We start from the raw sequence: 19,734 nt of genomic DNA on the forward strand, positions 1-19,734 counted from the left end.
CAGGAGATAAGACCAACCATCCCTTTTTAAGCACCTGATGGGGCAACTTTGGCAGATAATGAAGACATGCACCAAAATGTTTCTCTTTGACTTGGAATAATTGCTACTAACAATTATAAGCAATATTGGGAGCAGGGGAATTGTTTCATAAGCTGTTCCAGTGACATGCTAAGGAAAAGAAAAATCTTTCTTCTTCTTCTTTTGCTTCAGGCTTGTAAAGTTGACCCCTTGCCTAGTGTGAACTAAATGGGGACCATCAGCTCAGACAATACAGGAAACCCAAGAGTCTGCCCACCTATGAATAAATTGGATGTTTCTCCAGATGGCCCGAGCAGCTGGGCAAAGCTCCCACCCACTTTGTTCTCAAAACACCCACCATCAGTATCCCTGGGAACTGAGCCCATGCACTTTGCTAAAAAATGCAGTAGATAATTAGGTGTTGCAAATGCAATCCTCAGCCACTGGAGAGGCTCCTACTACTACTTGTGCTTAGCAAAGCAGCTGGGACAGGATCCAAGCATGATTGCCAGAGGCAGCTGCAGGCCCAGAAGTGGTTGAAGGAAAATAAGGAAGAAAGGAGAGGGACCATGGCGTCAGAGCAAGGGCTAATGTCCAGGGTGCCCAAAAGCCAAAATACTGCTTGTGGGTCCAGAATGGACAATGGGATGCTACAACTCAGTGTCTGCTATCTGGACAATACTCTAGTCACATACCATTGATCTGAAAATTTATCACAATATACGCTGCGAGCAATCTGGTTCATCCAGTACTTCTGTTTGTTTCCTGTGAGATACAGATCCCCCTGAAGGTCTAAATGTTTATCATTAACTCCAGAGAAACATTTACAAAACGTACTTCGAATACTAACCCGACTTCAGTGATGTTTCTTGGGGCATTATGGACTGCACAATTACAGATTGGGCAATATGGTCCCTATATAATACTGAGCTGTGAACCAGGTGATCTCAAGTGACTTTAAGTAAGCTAGTCTTCCTCTCTCACACACACCCTACCTCAATGTGTAACTGACCCACTAGAACTGTGTGTGTGGGTGTGTTAGGTATTAGTATTATTACTCATTACACAATGTATGCAATACAATCACAATGTACCGGTAACTGTAATGCCTCAAAGTCATCACCTGAATGAAGGGACCTATTTAGATCCCTGAAAGGAGAAGATCACCATAGGTTTAACTGAAAACCGGAGCCAAGATCCAAAACTTCTAATCTAGCACACTGTTGGTATTATACAGTATAAGGTAAAGGTAAAAAAAGGTGAAGGACCCCTGGATGGTTAAGTCCAGTCAAAGGTGACTATGGGGTTGCAGCACTCATCTCACTTTTCAAGCCGAAGGAGCTGGCATTTTTCCAGACAGCTTTCCGGGTCATGTGGCCAGCATGACTAAACTGTTTCTGGTGTAACAGGACACTAACAAGTGCCAGAGCGCAAAGAGTTGCCATTTACCTTCCTGCCACAGTGGTACCTATTTAGCTACTTGCACTGGCATGCTTTAGAACTGCTAGGTTGGCAGGAGCTGGGACAGAGCAATGGGAGCTCATCCCGTCATGGGGATTCGAACCACCAACCTTCTGACCGGCAAGCCCAAGAGGCTCAGTGGTTTAGACCACAGTGCCACTCGCAGTATAAATATTTACTGACTACTGTTAAGCTATTTCACCTAGAACGTCTGGCATAAATCCTATCCTATGCTAGGTGTACAACATAATACCAGTAGTGCATTAGTGGTAGATTTATACTGGACTGACCACACATCATTTTGCTTTACTAGCTGTTCTGCGAGGCTTCTCACAGAACAGTGGAATTTGCTACCAAGTAGTGGAATTTGCTACCAAGGAGTGTGGTGGAGTCTCCTTCTTTGGAGGTCTTTAAGCAGAGGCTTGACAGGCATATGTCAAGAATGCTTTGATGGTGTTTCCTGCTTGGCACGGGGTTGGACTGGATGGCCCTTGTGGTCTCTTCCAACTCTATGATTCTATGATTCTCCAGCCTTATTGGATTATTGTGCTACAATGCAACAAAAGCAGGGGAGCACCCTCTCCCCCATCACTGGTAGAAAAAGTTATAGGATTTCATCAGGAAGATCCAGTACATACACTGATTGGAAATGAGGCTGTATGTCCGACACAAAGCATTTGCAGATGCAAACAGTATTAAAGCAGGATTGCGTGTAACCACCCTGGTACCATCATGAGCACAAATCTTTATGAATGCACAACAAGAAGGATGTCTGGAGTCACCCTTACTGTTGGAGCGGCAACAGCAGGTTCATTCCTGTTCACATAAACATCACTGTAGTATTGTGGGCACCCTTCCTTGTTTGGCCCCTGAGAAGGTGATATTCCATCAGGACAGCACCCATACCTATAGCAGGGGAAAAGAATGGAAACCAATATTGGTGTGATCTGTTCAAACAAATTACCTTTGCTGGCAGATTAAATGGATTTAACCAGCTTGTCTTACCTGCTCTGATGGCAAGTGTCAAATGGGCAGCCTTGCCCAAAAGGACCAGCGGCCACAGTCTGGCCATCTGAACAGCAACCATGAAGGCTCTGGTTGCAGTCTTGAACGTCAGTTGTTGAGGCAACATTTTGATGGGAATTGAAGTGGCGGGACACTGAGGATCCTAAGTAAGACTCCCGTTGAAGGGGCAAGAAATTGGACTCATGATCTCCATTGGGCTGGACTTGGTGATGAGTAGTAGAACCAACTTGGGTTATTCTTTCATTTGCAGAAGCTGAAAAACATAATATCTTATGGCATGTACCCACAGTTACTGGATCACGTCTAGAGTTAAGCCCTGGTCTATGGTTATATGTCAGGGCCTCTCGTTCTGTCCTAGCAGGACAGGCACTTCGGGTTGTATTCAACTCAAAGTTGACCTACTGAAATTAACAGTCACAGCTAACTTAGGTCCTTTGATTTCAATAGGTCTACTCAGAGTAAAAATTAGCTGAATGTGACCCTTTCTTAGAAATTCCACACAACTGCTTTTTGTTCCTGCATTATGTTAGAGTCTTAGATCGCCCCTGTCCATATGTGTTTGCGTGCCAAGTGTGTGTCTCGGTCAAGTGTTTGTGATTTTCTATGTGCTAAGGGTATGTGACTACTGTCTGGCCCTGTTCATTTTGGGGAGAAGCCCTGCACACATTTGAAACTGGCCTCAGTATGCAGGATCAGGCAACATCCCACCAGGATAATGAACCCCAAAAAGCTTTCCTAGCCCAGCGGCCCTCTCAGAATCTGCCCTAGAAATAACACTGAATAAAGCAGAATTCATAAAGCAGTTTCACGTTCCTTAAGGAGGGAGGGGCGTGAGGCAATATTTCAGCTGGACCCACTACCAGGCATTGGAGATTGGCAAGATGTGTGGTGGTAGACGAGTGGTTCTGGGCTCCTGGGTTAGGAAAGCTTTTTGGGGTTTGACTTCCCTACCTCCATATTTACGACTGCTTTCTTTTCAAAGTAGCATATCATCATTAAAGAGTCAGGAAAATGAAAGACAGACACTGGCTTGGGCCAGAGCCCACCTCATTTCCCATCTTTCCCTCAGAGAGCTCTACTCTACATACATATGGGCCATAAAGACTATTAACTTTTTGTAAAGCTATTCAAAGGTAAAGGTAAAGGGACCCCTGACCATTAGGTCCAGTCATGACCGACTCTGGGGTTGCGGCACTCATCTCACGTTGTTGGCCGAGGGAGCCGGCGTACAGCTTCCGGGTCATGTGGCCAGCATGACAAAGCTGCTTCTGGTGAACCAGAGCAGCACACGGAAACACCATTTACCTTCCCACTGTAGCGGTACCTATTTGTCTATTTGCACTTTGACGTGCTTTCGAACTGCTAGGTTGAAAGGAGCTGGGACCGAGCAATGGGAGCTCACCCCGTTGCGGGGATTCGAACCGCCGACCTTCTGATCGGCAAGCCCTAAGCTCTGTGGTTTAAAAGGAAGGTACAAAAACAACAACATAAACATTGGAGAAAGAAAGCAAAGTTCAGGTAGTTTCAAACCTATGGTGCCTTGGTCAGGATTGTATCGGGTCAGTAAGGTCTGGCGGTTGACATCGTAACCTGCAGAGTCTTGCATACTGGGAACCTCTGCAATGAGATCAGTATCCGTAGGTTAGAAACATTGAACTAAGATCAATATCAACAACTGGGAATACCTAAAATCATCTGTGTCTTCAGCAACTAGGTGAGCAGGGAGGGGGCAGAGCAGAGAGAATTGTTCTAAATTATCCTCTAACCCAAAAAAATCCTGCTCTCATGGAAATCAGTGAAAGGAAGCTTCAATTATATGTTTTTTTAATGTTGTGGTGGGGTGGGGGAATGGAACTTCAAAACATGTGAAAATGAAGCTGCAAAAAGTCACCTTTGCAGGCTTTCACACCCAGGGCTTGAGATGTGAGATGTTGTTATTATGAGGCAAAAATGCACCAAAACAGAAACAGAAAAGTAAGGAGAAAGGACCTACTTTTATTACACTTTTGAAACAGAGAAGCACCAACCGGATTGTTTCTGAGTCTGTATGACTTGACATTGGGGGCAGATTTTTAGGGCAGCTTCAATTGAACCAATCAGATGCTGTTCCGTACTGCTTTATGTGGAACTATAATATTAATTGATTTCAATAAGAAGCAGACTAATAAAGATGTTGAGCTTTTGGGGGGACACACACAAAGTTGTTGACATTTTTGAGCTATTTTTAAGGAGGATTGGCAAAAGCGACACTGCCGACATGGGTTGCCATACGTCCGGATTTCCCCCAAAAATTTTGCCAGGAGATTACGGACGTTTGCCAACCCTAACGGATACCCTAGCACATCCAGATAATAAACCTGTTGCTTTTCTCGTCATTGTTCTGACAGCTTCCAAAGTTTGATTAGGTATATGTAATATGTAGCCAAAAGAGCAGAGACAGTTCACATGCATTGAAGGAAGAAGTTTCCAGGTTCAATCTCTGGCATCTCCTTTTTCCTTTTCCTTTTTAAAGAGCAGTTAGCAGGAAAACAGAAAGGCCCGTCTCTTCATCAGTAGGTATGAAAAGGCCCAAGAAGCCTCTAGACCTTGTTGCTATCCTGATGACATCTCAGTGATTCCAACATTGAGCAAGGAAGACCCAATCTGCTTCAGCCAGCTTGGAGGCTTCTAGGCCCCTCTTGTGCCGCTAATGACATAATTTAATCCACGGTACTGTATATGTCACTGGAGAGGCACTTACACAATTTATTACTGGGTCCTCCCACTGTTGGCTGCAGCTCTGACCATCTTTGGCTCAGGCCCCCAACTGATTTCTCCCATGGGTCAACGGGCCTTTATTTAAAAAAGAGAAGATGTTGCCCACTCATGGTTTAGGAGCAGCAAAAGAAAACAACACCTAATGCTGAATCTGTTATGTAAAGGTGGTGGCACTATGCATTCTAACAGCCCAGGTGTCCCAAAATGGATACTGGGTAGGAATAGAACCAAGGAGGGTTGTGGACAGCTAATAGCTTTCACTTACGCTGTGGTAGATGACAAGGCTGGGTGTTGCATGTTCCAAGCATGGCTGGTATCTGCGGCTGGATGGCCCGGCACATCTCGTGGTTGTAGAACTTGGAATCCCCGTCTGCACACATGACCTGGCGCGTTCGGATGCCTGAGTCACAGCTCTTTGAGCACTAGATCACAAAGTGTAAACCAAGTTACTAGGGGGCTGTAACCCAAGAGAGTAACGCTACAAGAGTAACACTATCCTGAGAGGGTAACCCTATGAGTTTCAGGGAGCAGGTGTTAAAACCTGAATTTTCAGGTAGTGAGCAGGTAACCGCTAGTAGGTTGTAGGCCTTGGTGGGAGAATAAAATGATAAATGGAAAAATTATTTCCAGGTCAGTGGATAGGTTAGTCCCAGACAAACTTACAAATTATGTTGGCTCCAATTATATCTTCTCCATACTTTACAGTCAAGTGGTGTTTAAATTTTGTGAAATAAACAAATTCCCACAGAAAGTGATAATGTGAGCATGATTCATTCACCAGCACTTTCCACAGGCATGTATAGTCGAGCTGGGCTGTAAATTATAATGTCTGTTTTGTGTCTTAATACAACAATTCTACTTATCAACCATGCTTGAGGTGATCTCATTCTCACTTTAGCTTCCATTATTCCAGCGGTTCAACAAAGGCTACATTGATGCAAAGAGGTCTTGTAAAGGGGTTGTCCACATTGGAATTTAATGTGTGGATTTGAAGCTGCTTATGTCTCTGTTTTTCTTTCCATTGTCCACACAACATTCTCCTCACCCAAACGGCAGCCCACACTTCCCCCCTGCTAAATTTGGATTTTCGTAATCCACAGATAATCTGATAATGGAAGAAAATCCAATATAAAACTCCATGTTACCCAACTGAAGCTCATTGTGCAAGCAGGTGTTCTTTTCAAAGCATGTGTGATGTCATTTCACTGCCACACCCCCTACTTCCATTTTCTTTGCACAAAGGCAAAAAAAAAAAAAAAAAAAACCCAGCCCGCCTTTTTCCACTGGTTGTTTCTGAAGGCAGCTAAGTGGTCTTTTTATTTTTAAAGGGGTTCTTTTGTGCAGAGCTGATCTTCTACAAAACAGCTGCATTAAAAATAAACATAAGATTTATCCTTGCAGGTACAAAAGGTGGGAAAGGAAAGGGGCAGGAAAGGAAGTTGCAGCCTTTCATGCAACCAACTCAAAATCATTGCTTGGCTTGGAGCGACATTTTTGTCTTTAAAATGATTATTTATTGTATTTTGTGCCAATCTGGTATAAAAATGTAAGTGGGCAAGCACAGGTAAACAGATATCTGTGTGTATGCCCACAGCGGTCCTGTGGTAAGTGGAGAAGTACTCACTGTCGGGAAGGGACAACACACAGCATGAACATATTCCATCAAGAACCACCCACTACTGTAGACTGAAAACACTGAGACAGATTTCAAGTGCACAACATAGGAAACATTCATGTGTGAAGATCTACATATGGATTAATGCCCTAGTGTGGAAACGGCCTGAAAGAGGCAGCGGAGAGGCAGCAACGGACAGATAAACTGGGGGTATAGGAAAGTACAGGTACCTTTTTTTTACCTATAGCAAAGTAGGCAGAAATTGTTGCAATGCTTACCAGTCCCCAGTCTCCAATATGCCAGCCAATCTCTTGGATACAATTCTCACCAGTGCAGGACTGGGTGTGTGAAGGTTTTGGTTGTGTCAAGCAGGCAACTTCGAGAGTCCGAGAGCCCAGCTCTGACATGCAATTTACAGTCCTGGTCTGAATACCTTCCCCACAACTAGCTGTGCACTGTAAAAATAAAATAAATGACAGTCACTGCAAGAAATGTACCGTACCTCTTTATCTATTGCATGTATTTGGTCCGCTCACTCCACATTTTAAAAGTTTTCAGAAATCCTCTTGTCCCAGAAAGAGTAATTCAGTGTGTGAGATATTCTATGGTTAAGCTTCCTCTGGATGGGAAGAATAACTCAGAAGTGGAATTTTTGGTAATATTCATTTACATGATACCTGTCATATACATTTATGTCCCGTATTTGTTGTGTCTGCGTACATAAGTGTATGTATACATACATTACACATGCATACACACATGTGAGAGTTAGCACCAATTTTTAAAAACTTTTTCCTACTAGCCATTTTCATACCATCCAATTGTGCTACAGTGCTGTATAGAATACATAAATTGAAGGTATGCCTACTGAAAGAGCTTTTAATCTATCCAAGATATAAAAGGTAGGAATAATGCAAAAATTAGGAATAGGGATCAAGGAAATTGTTGTTTGGACCACCCAATTTCCTGCTTCCAGACTAACATACTGATTGAAACATAATTATACTTTGGTTTTGACATGTCTGCAAATATTGCAGTACATGGGCAGATCTCCTCCCCAATAATCACTACATTAAGTGAAGGGTCAGAATTTGAGTAAAAACATGAATTTAGCAATGGCTGGAAATAACAACAACTAGCTTCCTCATGAAGCCAGCCTGGTGATGGCTCATGGGGATGTTTCATGGAAAGCAATTCATAAAATACGCACTTCAATAAATGACAACCAATTATCAGAGATGGCGAAACAAGGATGACTAAAATAAAGCTTTGCCAAAGAAATACATTTTGGGAAGGAATTCAAAGAATTAAGTATTTATATTGGTTTTATACCAATTTAACTGTCATGGCTTGCTCCCCAAATCCTGATGAGCATCCTCATAATTATGTTACACAGCTCTAGCCTCTTTCACAAAATTACTATTCCCAAGTTTTTTGGTGAGGGGGAAGGGCTATTCAATCTGTGTAAGCCTGAATTGTTGATTTCTCTCAAGGCGGAGAGAGAGGGGGAACCCACCTCATGAGCAAAGAGGCACAGGCAAAGTGGTGATATATGAGGGGAGACTCAAGAGTGCAAAATGGGAGGAGTAGGTGAGCTTGTGTTTTCTTTTCCTCCTCAAACCACCGAGGTAACTGGGCTATACCATCTATCTATATGTTCACTGAACCTGTAGGACAAACTCACCTCAGACCAAGGCCCTGTGGTCCATGCTGCACACTGACGCATGTTGCAAGGCTGTATGCTACGTGGCCTCTCTGTCAAGGATGCGCACTCGGCATCATCCACAGCATTTTGAGAACCAGGTCCGTGGTGGGAGACGCAATAAACGGAACGAGTCTGGGTGCCTCCTCCACAGGTGGCAGAACAAGCTCCCCATTCCCCGATCTTCCAGCTGTAAATACAGAAGCAGCATCTCTCAAGGAACCAAGAAGCCAATGCCGGCAGCAAGAAAATCCATGGGACGAAAGGGAGGCTTGCCATTTTCAAGTAATTGAATAAATAAAAAAAAGCAATAACTTGGGCAACAGCGAAAAGTATCTAAAAGCATTTAAAATGGGTGTGACTGCAGATTAAAAGATTATGGTACTGGGAGGAATGGAATGGATTAAGAGGCTAGTTTCAGACTGAATGGCTAGAGGATGCCTCAGTGGTGGAAGCTATTAGGTACTGTGGAAGTCTCTCTCACAGAAAGAGCAGAAAGAAACTGAACTGGCTTTGATGAAGCAAAGGTGCACATACTGTTGAGAAAAAGCAAGGTCATATATATTCCAAAGAAGGATAACCTCCAAATTCTGAATTATGATAACCTTTCTTCTGTGACCTATCTGTATTTTTTGTTATTAGAGAAATGGTCCGGGGGAAAGAGTTAAGCATTCTACTGCTTCTTTGATCTGATTCGGCATATGGCAATGTCTGGACGAGGGGAACCCTCTGGAGACCGATTACATATTTTCCAGTGACCTGTCTAGTTTGAAACCAAGACTAACAAAGTTTCCTCTACCTAGACCTGACATTCCTGAAATAATATGCTTTTCTATCTGCATGCTTTGACATTAAACCCTCCCAACCTTCCAAAGAACTTCCATCACAAAGATGACAGTAGCAAGATCTATATTCAGAAGGAAAAGATTGTACTTGCAATCAATAGCCATTTGTCTATATTGAGCATTAATGGACAATTCAGTCCTCCAAGCTGCAGTAAAATAAACTGAACCCATCACAACAGGGAAGGAGACCCAAAGTGATACTATGCAAGAGTTTCCTTGAGACTGGAGCTCAGCTTCCCAAAGGAAGTTTATTGATAAAAATAAACTCAGTTGGCAGATGATCAATCTAGCCAGCTCTGTTATCATGGCCAGACAATACAAAAAAAGACTGCAAACTAGAAACACTATCTGAAAATTTTTCTTGGTCCTAGATGCCAGGAGGAATTTTGCCTGGTGCCACCCAGTGGCAAGTGCTTTTATGATGCAATGGCCTATGATCAGTGCAATGAGATAAAACTTCTTCCCCATCCTGTGAACGGCATAGGATAATTTTAATGCAACTTCTTCTTCTTCATTATATTATTATTATGTCACTTTACCTACAACTTACAAAAACAATATAAACACTAAAACCAATTACAACAAACACAGCCAATAGACTCCTAAAAACACATCTATACAGATAAGTCAGTTCTTACAGATCCTGCCCTATCATAAGAGGCCACAAATACCTGAAACCTTTCAAATTAAGGGCCCAAAGCCCAGGTAAAAAGGCTATTTGGTGTCTACACAAAATAGATAAAGATCCAAAAAGCCCCCTTAATGTGTTGCCACCCTCCGGGTCTCCTGTGAAGGGGGCACATAGAGAAAGGTCTCAGATGGCGATTACAGGGTCCAGGTTAATTCATGTCGGGAGAGGTGATCCTCAAGGTATTGGGGTCCTGAGCCACATAAGGCATTATAGGTCAAAACCACCACTCTGAATTCAGCCCAGAAACCAATCAGTAGCTACTGCAATCATGCCAGAACTGGTGTTATATGTATGGATCTTCCTGCTTCAGCCAACAATCTGGCTGCAGAATTCTGCACCAGCTGCAGTTTCTCAACCATCTTCAAAGGCAGCCTGAGTAATCACAATCTAAATAGGTTACCAGTGCATAGACATGAGAAGTTAGGCTGTCCCTATCCAGTTCCCATCAGCCCCAGCCAGCATGTCCAATGGGAAAGGATGGATGACAACAGGTCAGCCACTCCTAGGTAGGCAAAGCTCTGTTTCCCCAGCATCTACCACACTCTATCATGATTTACAGAGAAAAGCCAAAGCTATAAGCAGCCACTGAGACCATCACCAAGGAGGAAAGCTGCTCTAAGCAATCTAGAACAGTGGCTTTCAAACAATATCCTAAAGAACCCTGGCACGAGAGTAGCCAGGATTATTGTTTGGGGGGGGGGCAGAATCTCAGATTTGTATTGATTTGGGAGGCAGCTGGCCCCTGCCCGCCCCGCCGGCTATGCCTATGAACCCTGGCACTCCTCAGAAACTTGCCCTGGGTTCTTTGGTGTATGGCTGACCTTAAAGACAGCTTGTCCATTATTAGCAAATTGGTCCTGCGATGTGCAGCCAATGGATGCAGTCTGGGGGCATGCACTGGGCAATGGTGAAGCTCCACAGGAATGGCCAGGATACCACATCATCCACATGAACTGAATGTGCAACTCAGAACACAACCCAGAGTTCCTTGGCAATACGCACGGATTTGTTCTGCACAATTAAAAAGAAGTTTGAAGACCACTGTTGTAGGTGGGGGAAAGGGAAAGAGGAACTGAGCAGGGCCTCTGCAGTCACTTTCTCCTTGTTACCTCTTTGTTTGTAAGCTCCATGCTGTGTTGCGGCTCCATGCTCCCGGCAGATAGAGGTAAGATATCCTTTATATATATAGAACAAAGATTTTAAAGCCAAAAGTGAATATATAGACATCTGGGGTTGCCTGCTACAGCATGACTGCAAATGGTCTTTTAGGGCCAAACTAGACGAGATGTTGAAAATTTATTCATGCAGCCCTGGTGTGTGTTGTTGTTGTTGTTTTTAAATAAAAAAGCTGCTATGGAGTTGGGGTCCAATTTGGATCAAGGCCATATGGGGGAGTAGCAGCTGACCCTTTCTTCCTGTACCAGTTCCCTGAAGCATCCCCCCAAAGTATTAGCCATGGAAGATTTTCAGGTATCTTATTGCAAGTGTCTGGGAGCTACTTGAAGCTGCAAGAGTGGGAGATTACCGTGTGTGTGTGTGTGTGTGTGTGTGTGTGTGTGAAGTTAAACCCACCTACTTCTACACTATGACCTCAAATTGCCCCTCTTGCACTTGCATTTAGAGACAACACAAAGAGATACATCAGTGATACATGCACACAGCTCCCATGTTTGTCTGATGCACGTGTATTGAACTGCTTGTGCCAGTCTAGTTACAAGGACCCACAAAATGGCACACTGGAAGTTAGCTTTGGATCCTGAGAAGTTCTGAAAGTGGAAAAGCTCCACAGCCCATCTCTCTCCGCAAGGGAAGTGTCATATGGCAATTTGAAGGGAAACCTTAAAATCTGTACACTATCCTGAGCATAAATCTCATTCCTACATAAAAAATTCAGTGCCAGGACACAGAAAATCCATTCTATATCTCTGCAAATAATCACGTCCAAATAACCTCTGGATGAAATTAAAATTAGTTCCCCACATAGGGACTTGTCACTTACCACTAGGGTTCACCACAATGGCTGCTCTCCAGCATGACACCAGCCTCCAACTTAGCCTGGAGAAGTTCTATGGGCCTTCAGACTGAGTTTTTTGCCCTGTCCTTTTTAGCATTTTCAAAGATACTAAAACCACCCCATAATAGCTTGTCAGCACAAAGAATTGTCTTGAATAACAATCTGTTTTATCATCTTCATGCCCATTAGGAGCCACAATTTCTCCTTATCTACATTTCCAATGGCAGCATTAAGGGCAGAAGAGAGACACTGCCTAGGGATTTCAGAATTGCCAGGTTCATTGATCTAATGGTTCAAATCCGGCAGGGAAGCCAAATCAAGTCTCACCGTTTTGTCTGGGGACATGGCTGAAGACCACAAGTTCGGTTGTTTTCTGGCTGTGGTTTATCTCTGCACATATAATCTGGATATACTTCATTGTCAATAGTGCAAAAGACCAAACGTGTCTGATAACCTATAAAATAAAAACAGCAAAGGATGTTGGTTACCGCCACTCATCCACAGCAGCAGTTAAAACTACAGAGAGATTAGAAACACTATACATCTAAGAACAATATAGCATTCCATCATCTTCATCAAACCCAAGCAGCAAAATTTAAGTAGAAGGCTGTGTCCACACGAGGGCATTCACACATACATGGGTTGCTGTTTTTGTGTTGTCATCTTCAAGCATAGCTGTCAAGTTTTCCCTTTTCTCGCGAGGAAGCCTATTCAGCATAATGGAATTTCCTTTTTTAAAAAGGGAGAACTTGACAGCCTTCATCCACACATGACTGCTTTCAATTTTATGCCCGACAGGAGCAAAATGGAAATAGGGGGTGTGGCATCAAATGGCACCACAGAAACCAGTAGCTGCCCACATAATGCTCTTCGGTGTGTCCACAGCCAGATAGCGAATGCTTTTATAATAGATTATCTTCCCTTTTTGGATTTTCCCTGAATTGGAAAAAAATCGAGTTTCCTGCAGGCTGCCAGTTGGATGCTGAAAATGGCATGTGAATGAGAATGAAAAATTCAAGGCACATGCAGCTTCAAATCCACATTGAACTCCTGATAGGTTCTTACCTCCACCACACTCAGCACTGCATTCGCCCCAGGAACCATAGGCCCAGCTGTAGCCCAAGCTCTGCCTTTGTGTTGGCAGGTAGTATTCATAATGCACCCCTTGGTTTGGCTCCTGGTTGATAAGCTGAAAAGGGAAGAGGCAAATAAGGTGTAATGCAAATCACTGCTTTCCTCACTCTTGTAGCTGTGTTGTCTGTCGTTGGCCCAGTTCACCTCAAAAGGGCAGATGAGGTGGTAAAACCATTCCTGGAAATGGGCTTGTGTTCGCTGAGAGGCATTAATCCATGTGATCACCCATCTGCTGACTGGAAAGCTACAGCTCAGGAACTTTCCCCGCTTCATCTGCTCTATGTATGGACTACACCTAACACCCAGATCCTTGCCAAAGCACACTCCCTTTCTATCCACTGCTCATGTCCAGTTTGGGACTGTCCTCCCCACCCAGGGTCTACTTTATGCCTTTCCTATTTCACAAAGAACAGTCTTCCTGCAGTTAAAAGAAGGAACTGCTTTCTTGCTGGGGAATAGGGCGTACCCCGCACCTCTTTTCGGCAACAGGCAATAATCTAAATGGATCTTAATGCACAGTTGCGAAGGTAACATATATGCAAGTTCTCTTATCCACCCTCACTGTTGGTTTTTTGGCCAATAAATGGCTATTCTCCCTTCAATCTACATGCCATTGCATTTTTATTTAAGGTCCCTCAGTTCCCTCTGGGAATAATGCTGAGCATCTCCTCTGTGGTAGCTGGAAGAGGAGCAGAATGTACAAAACAGGAAACTGGGCTTACCTCAATGACCAACGGCTCAGTAGTTGGGCCCCTGGCGTGGAGAAGTTCGGGTGCCAGGTCCCCCTCAGAACCCCTGTCATAATGCACAACTGTGCTAGCAATATGCAAGGCACGGCTGAACTCAATCGTCCAGTGGCCATTCAGATAGTATGCCCCTTGCGCGTTCTTGATGGCTGAGGGGGAGGGGGGAAAAAACCCAGAGGGCACAAGGGGGGAAATGTAAAAGCTGTCTAGTTTGGAAACCAAAGACCCATTATTTCAGGCTCATTACAGAAGACTAATACCACATCCAGAATACACCTCTGTTGTTACATGGTTGTTATTACTTTGTATCCCATTAAAAAAAAACCACACGATGTCAACAGCTTCAGGGTTTATTGATGTATTACAAAATTTACTGAGAGCTGTGTGCAACATTGAACAAATGCTGTGAAATCAAATCGCCATGGGAAGCCAGTATCCTTAGACAGCTGACATCATTTGCTCTCTTGTCCAAGTATCTTGCTTTTGTAGCAGACAGAGGTCCACTGCCAGACTTTCTCTGCAAGGCCAACCTTGTTACTTATATCCCAATCTCATCCATGAACTGAGCAATCTTCCACTTGCATTCTGAGTGGTATAGTCCCAGGACAACTATACCATGTGAAATTTCTGAATATGCTAATAATAATAATAATAATAATAAATTATACCCCGCCCATCTGGCTGGGTTTCCTCCCCAACCACTCGGGGCAGCTTCCAACAGAAGTATTAAAATACAATAATTTATTAAATATTAAAAGCTTCCCTAAACAGGGCTGCCTTCAGAATTAAGTTAATTTAATATAGAATTAAGTTAAGTGAATGAATTGTGAATTATGTGATTTAAGCCCCCCCCCTTTAACACAGAGCAATAGAAAAACTGTTGTACATACCCAAGAAGTTCCTGGTAGGTGTCGCTTCCTTAATCCGGATGCTCGTGGCCCCCATGGGAATGATGAAGATTTGATTGTAGCCTAAAGAAAGTGCAGCAAGTCAGGCACAGAAAATTCTGCTTACTAAGGCAGATGGTAATAGACAAGGAAGGCAGGGTAAAGTCGCCCTTTCATGTGCAGAAGGTGTTTTTCAGAATGAATAAGCAGGCAAGTGGAAGAAGACATAAATCCACTTGTAACCACTCCGTCGCTTTTGGATTGGTTGTATCCAGATTCATATCGCCCATAAAGCAGCCCAGCCATGTAATTGATAAGTTACAGCCCAAAGCAGTGGTGCTAATGATCCATCAAGCTTCTGCACCGATACAGTCAAGGCCTTCCTGTGCTTCAGCTCCTTGGGCCCTGAAGATATATAAATGGATGAAGAAGCACGATGGAATCTCTCCCTGCCAGACCCAGCCCAAGCATTTTTTGCTATCTCACTATTCAGTTGTTGTGGAAGATCCACTATTCTGTACCTTTAGGCAGGTTGGGCACATCAAAGAAGCCCTTCACCTCGAAACAGGATCTGCCATCTCCGCCACATCGTAGGCACTTGTCTTCCTTCTTGGAAGAATCCAGAATGTTATCACAGCCAACAGCCTGTAAAACAGCAGAGTGTGAACCAAAATGCAAGTATGACTCTGAAGGCCAGGCAAGGAATGCCTTCATGAGAAAAGATAAAGGAAAGGCCTACATTTCATACCGAGACCAAGGAGTGGGAGAATCAGACTGGATACAGCTTTTAGAAATGTTTTGCGCACCTCCCCACTTCCCATGGTGAATGTCTATGTTTTCTTTTGACCTACATTTGCCTCTGGTCCAAACACGTTTTGCAGGTTTTCGAAACACAACAAATCTGCAAAACCTGTTATCACAAGAACAGTGGGATAAACACATGCACAGCAAGCATCAATTTCTCTTTCAACCCACCTTCAAATCTCTGGAAGAAAGAACTACTGTCTGACTCCAGGTTGAGAAAATACCTACGTGTGGTAGCATAGTGGGTAGAGCAATAGTCTTATAGTCACAACTATTAACCATATCCACTTGCAAAAAATAATAATCAAACTTTTAGTGTGGCAGCACCTATTCTCTAGAACTCCCTACCTATAGATATGAGGAAGGTGGCTTTGTTGTAATGGTTGATACTTACTAAAAACTTTTGTTTGTTTGCTTAGGTAAACCTACCCAGAGATTTAATTTTATATTGTACAGTTGGTTTTTTTTAAATCTGTTGATTTTATGCCTCTAGCTCTTATCTTATATAAACAACCAACCAACCAAACGTTTACTGTTTTAAAGTGTTGTTATTGCTATATATTGCACAATACATTTAATATTGCACTATACATTTAAAGCAATATCATACCACTTTAAACAGTTGTGGCTTTCCCCAAAGAGACCCGGGAACTGTAGTTTGTTTATGGTACTGAAGATTTTTAGAAGACCCCTGTTCCCCTCCTAGAAGTACAATTCCCAGAGTTCCCCAAGAAGAGGGATTGATTGTTAAATGACTCTGGAAACTCTAGCTCTGTGAGGGGAATAATGGGTCTCCTAAAAGCTCTCTGCAGTCATAACAAACTACAGTTTCCAGGATTCTTTGTGAAAAGTCATGACTGTTTTAAATGGTACAATACTCCTTTAAGTGTATTGTGCAAATGGGGCCTTGAGAGATTTTTTTATTAAGCAATCTTGTTCAATAAAATGAAATAACTTTCATCAGAGTATCCCCCTGAGGCATAAACATGTCCAGTTGAAAAATGAGTCTCTATTCTTTTAAAATTTAAGCAATATCATCCAAATGCCAGACACATTTCAGCCACTAGTCTTCCCTGGCAGCTCAAGTTTCAAATATACTATATTACATGATTGCTTTGCTTGGGAAAAGACAACTCTTAAACTTGGACAGCTAAGAAACACCAGAGATGAAAATACATCTGGCATTTGTATGGACTGGAGCTTCTTAAAAAAGATGACTGTGGTCTTTTTTTCTTTTGCCGACCATAAAAATGGCTATTTTAATGAAGTTTAGATATTAAAATCTATAATGAAATGGAGCACAGCCAAAACAGTGCCCCACGGTAGCTGCCTGCTTGCCTCACACTTCCCTAGAGAGCAGCCCCTCCATGAGCCAACACTCTCTCTCTCACTGGAGAAACCCACAGCTGTTGTAGCTATAACAGAAAGTAGGCAGTCAACCAAAGTATGAGGGAAGGTGAAAGGTCATTTTACACGCCCTGTCCCCTTCACCTAATCCTCCAACCTTTGTGGGAAATGCCAAACAGCAAAGACAGCCTTTAGCAGGTGAACAAGCAAGGGGGGAAGCCAAGAGCCCCAGAAAGTTGAAGACAGGGAAATTCCCTTATGCTGAATAGGCTTCCTCGCGAGAAAAGGGAAAACTTGACAGCTATGGGATGGAAGTGCATGTTTACCTCTCTTGGGAGGAAAGTCAGAGCACAATACAAGGAGGGGGAGCAGGAACCTCTATCCCACTTCACCTGCCCTCACCCCATTAAAGAGGGCTTGTTTCTTTTTTGTCTTTGTGTGTCCTCTAGCGGTCATTGATGGGGCTGCAGGAACTCAAAGCAGTCTTAACAGCCAAGGTGGCTTCTGACGTTTTGGATTACACAAGTCTTCCCTGCTGCTTCTCCCAGAGGAACTGGGAAACCCCCTCTGTTCCAGTCCCTTGCTTTTGCGAGGCACCACTGGTTTAAAGGCCCGACAAAGGCTTTCACCTCATGTACTTGGGGAGTCCAATAGAGTTCGGCTGAGTTTGCTGCCTCATAATAACTAGCATGTTCCTATTTCCATGCTCTGCCCCGTCCGGTGATCTGAGCCCAGAGAGCACATGCTGCAGGAGCAGATATGCCACACACACAAAAAGTTGTCTGCATGCTATTTATCTAAAGTACCCATTAATTAAAGTGAGCTTGCCAAGTCTTAAGAGTAACATCCTAGCAGGTAGTAGAAAAAAAGGTAAGGGATCCAGACCAGAGTTCAAATCCCTGCTTAAACATGAAGCTCACAGGTTAGCATTGGGGCAAGTCACTATCAGCCTAGCCTACCAAACGAAGTCAATAGTGGATGATGGGAAGGGGTGGGGTGCCACCGATCACCTGACCTGCTGCTTATCAAGAGGTAGACAGGTGAGCTGGCAGCAAGGTCAGTACAGTACCAATGCACTAGCAGAGCCAATAGGACACTCCCGCTGGTTTGCTTGCACTGTACTGACCTCGTCACTGCCTCAGCCCTCTCCTTCGCAGTAAAAACCCACCAGAAGTCAGATGAACGGCAGTGTCGTCCCGTCCCCCCCTCACACCGTCTGCTGCAGAACAAAACTGAGGGTAAAATAGGATAACCCCAGGTATACTACCGTGAGCAACTAAAAGGAAGGATAGGATCAAATCTGATCAATAAATAAGAGAACTAAGAGCAAAAGGGGGGGGAAGAAAGGAAATAAGGTGGGGGGAGGAAGACGGACACGGCTTTCGAGAGAGAGGTAACAAAGGCCTACTTGGCAGACTCCTTCCACACAGATATCATGCTTCCCTGGCTCACAGGGCGTCCCATCAGTCACGGTGTCTTTGTGCCTGTAGTAAAAGTTTTCTCCTTTTGGGATACAGTTTAGTTCACATTTATTGGGTGCTGTGAGGAGAGGAAAGCGAAAAAGCAATGTGTTACTCTGCATGTTCTGTCTTCCCCCAAAAGACACATACAATGTCCAGCTTGATTATATATATATATATATATATATATATATATATATATATATATATATACACTTCTATCCCATAGAACAGCAGTGGCCAACTCCCAAGAGACTGTGATCTACTCACAGAGTTAAAAACTGGCAATGATCTACCCCCTTTTTGGGGGTTCAGGTCAAAGTTGTTGATTTTTTTTAGGAAGGAGGAAGGCCCATTTTGGGGGGTTAGGGTGTCAAAGTTGTTGAGTTTTTTCAGGGAGTAGGTAAAATATTGAGCTTTTTTTTAGGGGAGTCACAGTTGTTTAGCTTCTTTGGGGGGGAGCCAATGATCTACCAGTGATCTACCGCAGACGTCCAGCGATCTTCCGGTAGATCACAATCTACCTGTTGGACATGCCTGCCATAGAATATCAGGGCACTGCACAGCAATGTGAAAACACAAGAAAACGGTTAAAAGTAGTATGGAACTACCGTCATTAAAACGATTGACTGCACAATAAAGATGCAAGCAACTGCATAGGGCATGTTCTTTGAGTCCCTGTATCAGGTTGAAGAAGGCTTTCATTGGGGTTCCTGTTTATTACAGCACACCTTCTATGAAGAAAACTTTTTTCAGTGCTGAGAGGGTGAAGCCTGATCATCAGTACCTGGCGAAAGGGTTTAAAGGCTGGGCTGTATATTATTACTTGTTTGAATCAGCCCACCCTTATCGAACTGCGACATGTTGAATGAAGCAGGATTTGCTGATCAAGGGATATGCTGAGGGCAGAGGTGGAGGTAGCGGGGACAGGTTGAGTGTCCCGGGGGAGCACCTCCCGGGGGAGCACCCGGGTGGGCTGCACCCACCACACACCCCTTCCTCCACCAACGGCTGAGGGCATATTTACATTTCAACATGGATGTCATTTTTATGCCAGCTCTCCTGAAGTGCATTACAGCTCCCCATAGAAAAGTATATTTTTGGACTAGACAAATGGACATGGAACGGAAAACGTTGCAACAGGTAAAGAACAGAGTTCACTTGTAACCACAGACAATGTAAATTAGCTATACTAACAACAGGGCTTTTTTTTCAGTCGTAACTTGC

At 43.6% G+C, this 19,734-nt stretch overlaps 1 protein-coding gene across 2 annotated transcripts in view; it reads right to left on the reverse strand.

Annotated features, from left to right (window-relative positions):
* Positions 1–19,734, reverse strand: part of PAPLN (papilin, proteoglycan like sulfated glycoprotein) — a 54,317-nt gene that overhangs the window by 13,814 nt on the left and 20,769 nt on the right. Inside the window, exons 6-18 of one of the 2 annotated variants that reach the window (XM_035112829.2) lie at positions 18,456–18,586; positions 15,418–15,541; positions 14,900–14,980; positions 13,986–14,158; positions 13,195–13,318; positions 12,457–12,583; positions 11,225–11,290; positions 8,562–8,769; positions 7,156–7,332; positions 5,528–5,684; positions 4,036–4,122; positions 2,485–2,758; positions 2,268–2,385 (exon numbers count right to left, since the gene is read on the reverse strand). In XM_035112829.2, the coding sequence (XP_034968720.1) occupies positions 2,268–2,385; positions 2,485–2,758; positions 4,036–4,122; positions 5,528–5,684; positions 7,156–7,332; positions 8,562–8,769; positions 11,225–11,290; positions 12,457–12,583; positions 13,195–13,318; positions 13,986–14,158; positions 14,900–14,980; positions 15,418–15,541; positions 18,456–18,586 (1,847 nt within the window). The remainder of the gene's footprint in view (positions 1–2,267; positions 2,386–2,484; positions 2,759–4,035; positions 4,123–5,527; positions 5,685–7,155; positions 7,333–8,561; positions 8,770–11,224; positions 11,291–12,456; positions 12,584–13,194; positions 13,319–13,985; positions 14,159–14,899; positions 14,981–15,417; positions 15,542–18,455; positions 18,587–19,734) is intronic. The other variant, XM_035112838.2, reaches the window with a different exon arrangement.

The sequence above is a fragment of the Zootoca vivipara genome, chromosome 1 (assembly GCF_963506605.1).
Source record: "Zootoca vivipara chromosome 1, rZooViv1.1, whole genome shotgun sequence".
NCBI lineage: Eukaryota > Metazoa > Chordata > Lepidosauria > Squamata > Lacertidae > Zootoca > Zootoca vivipara.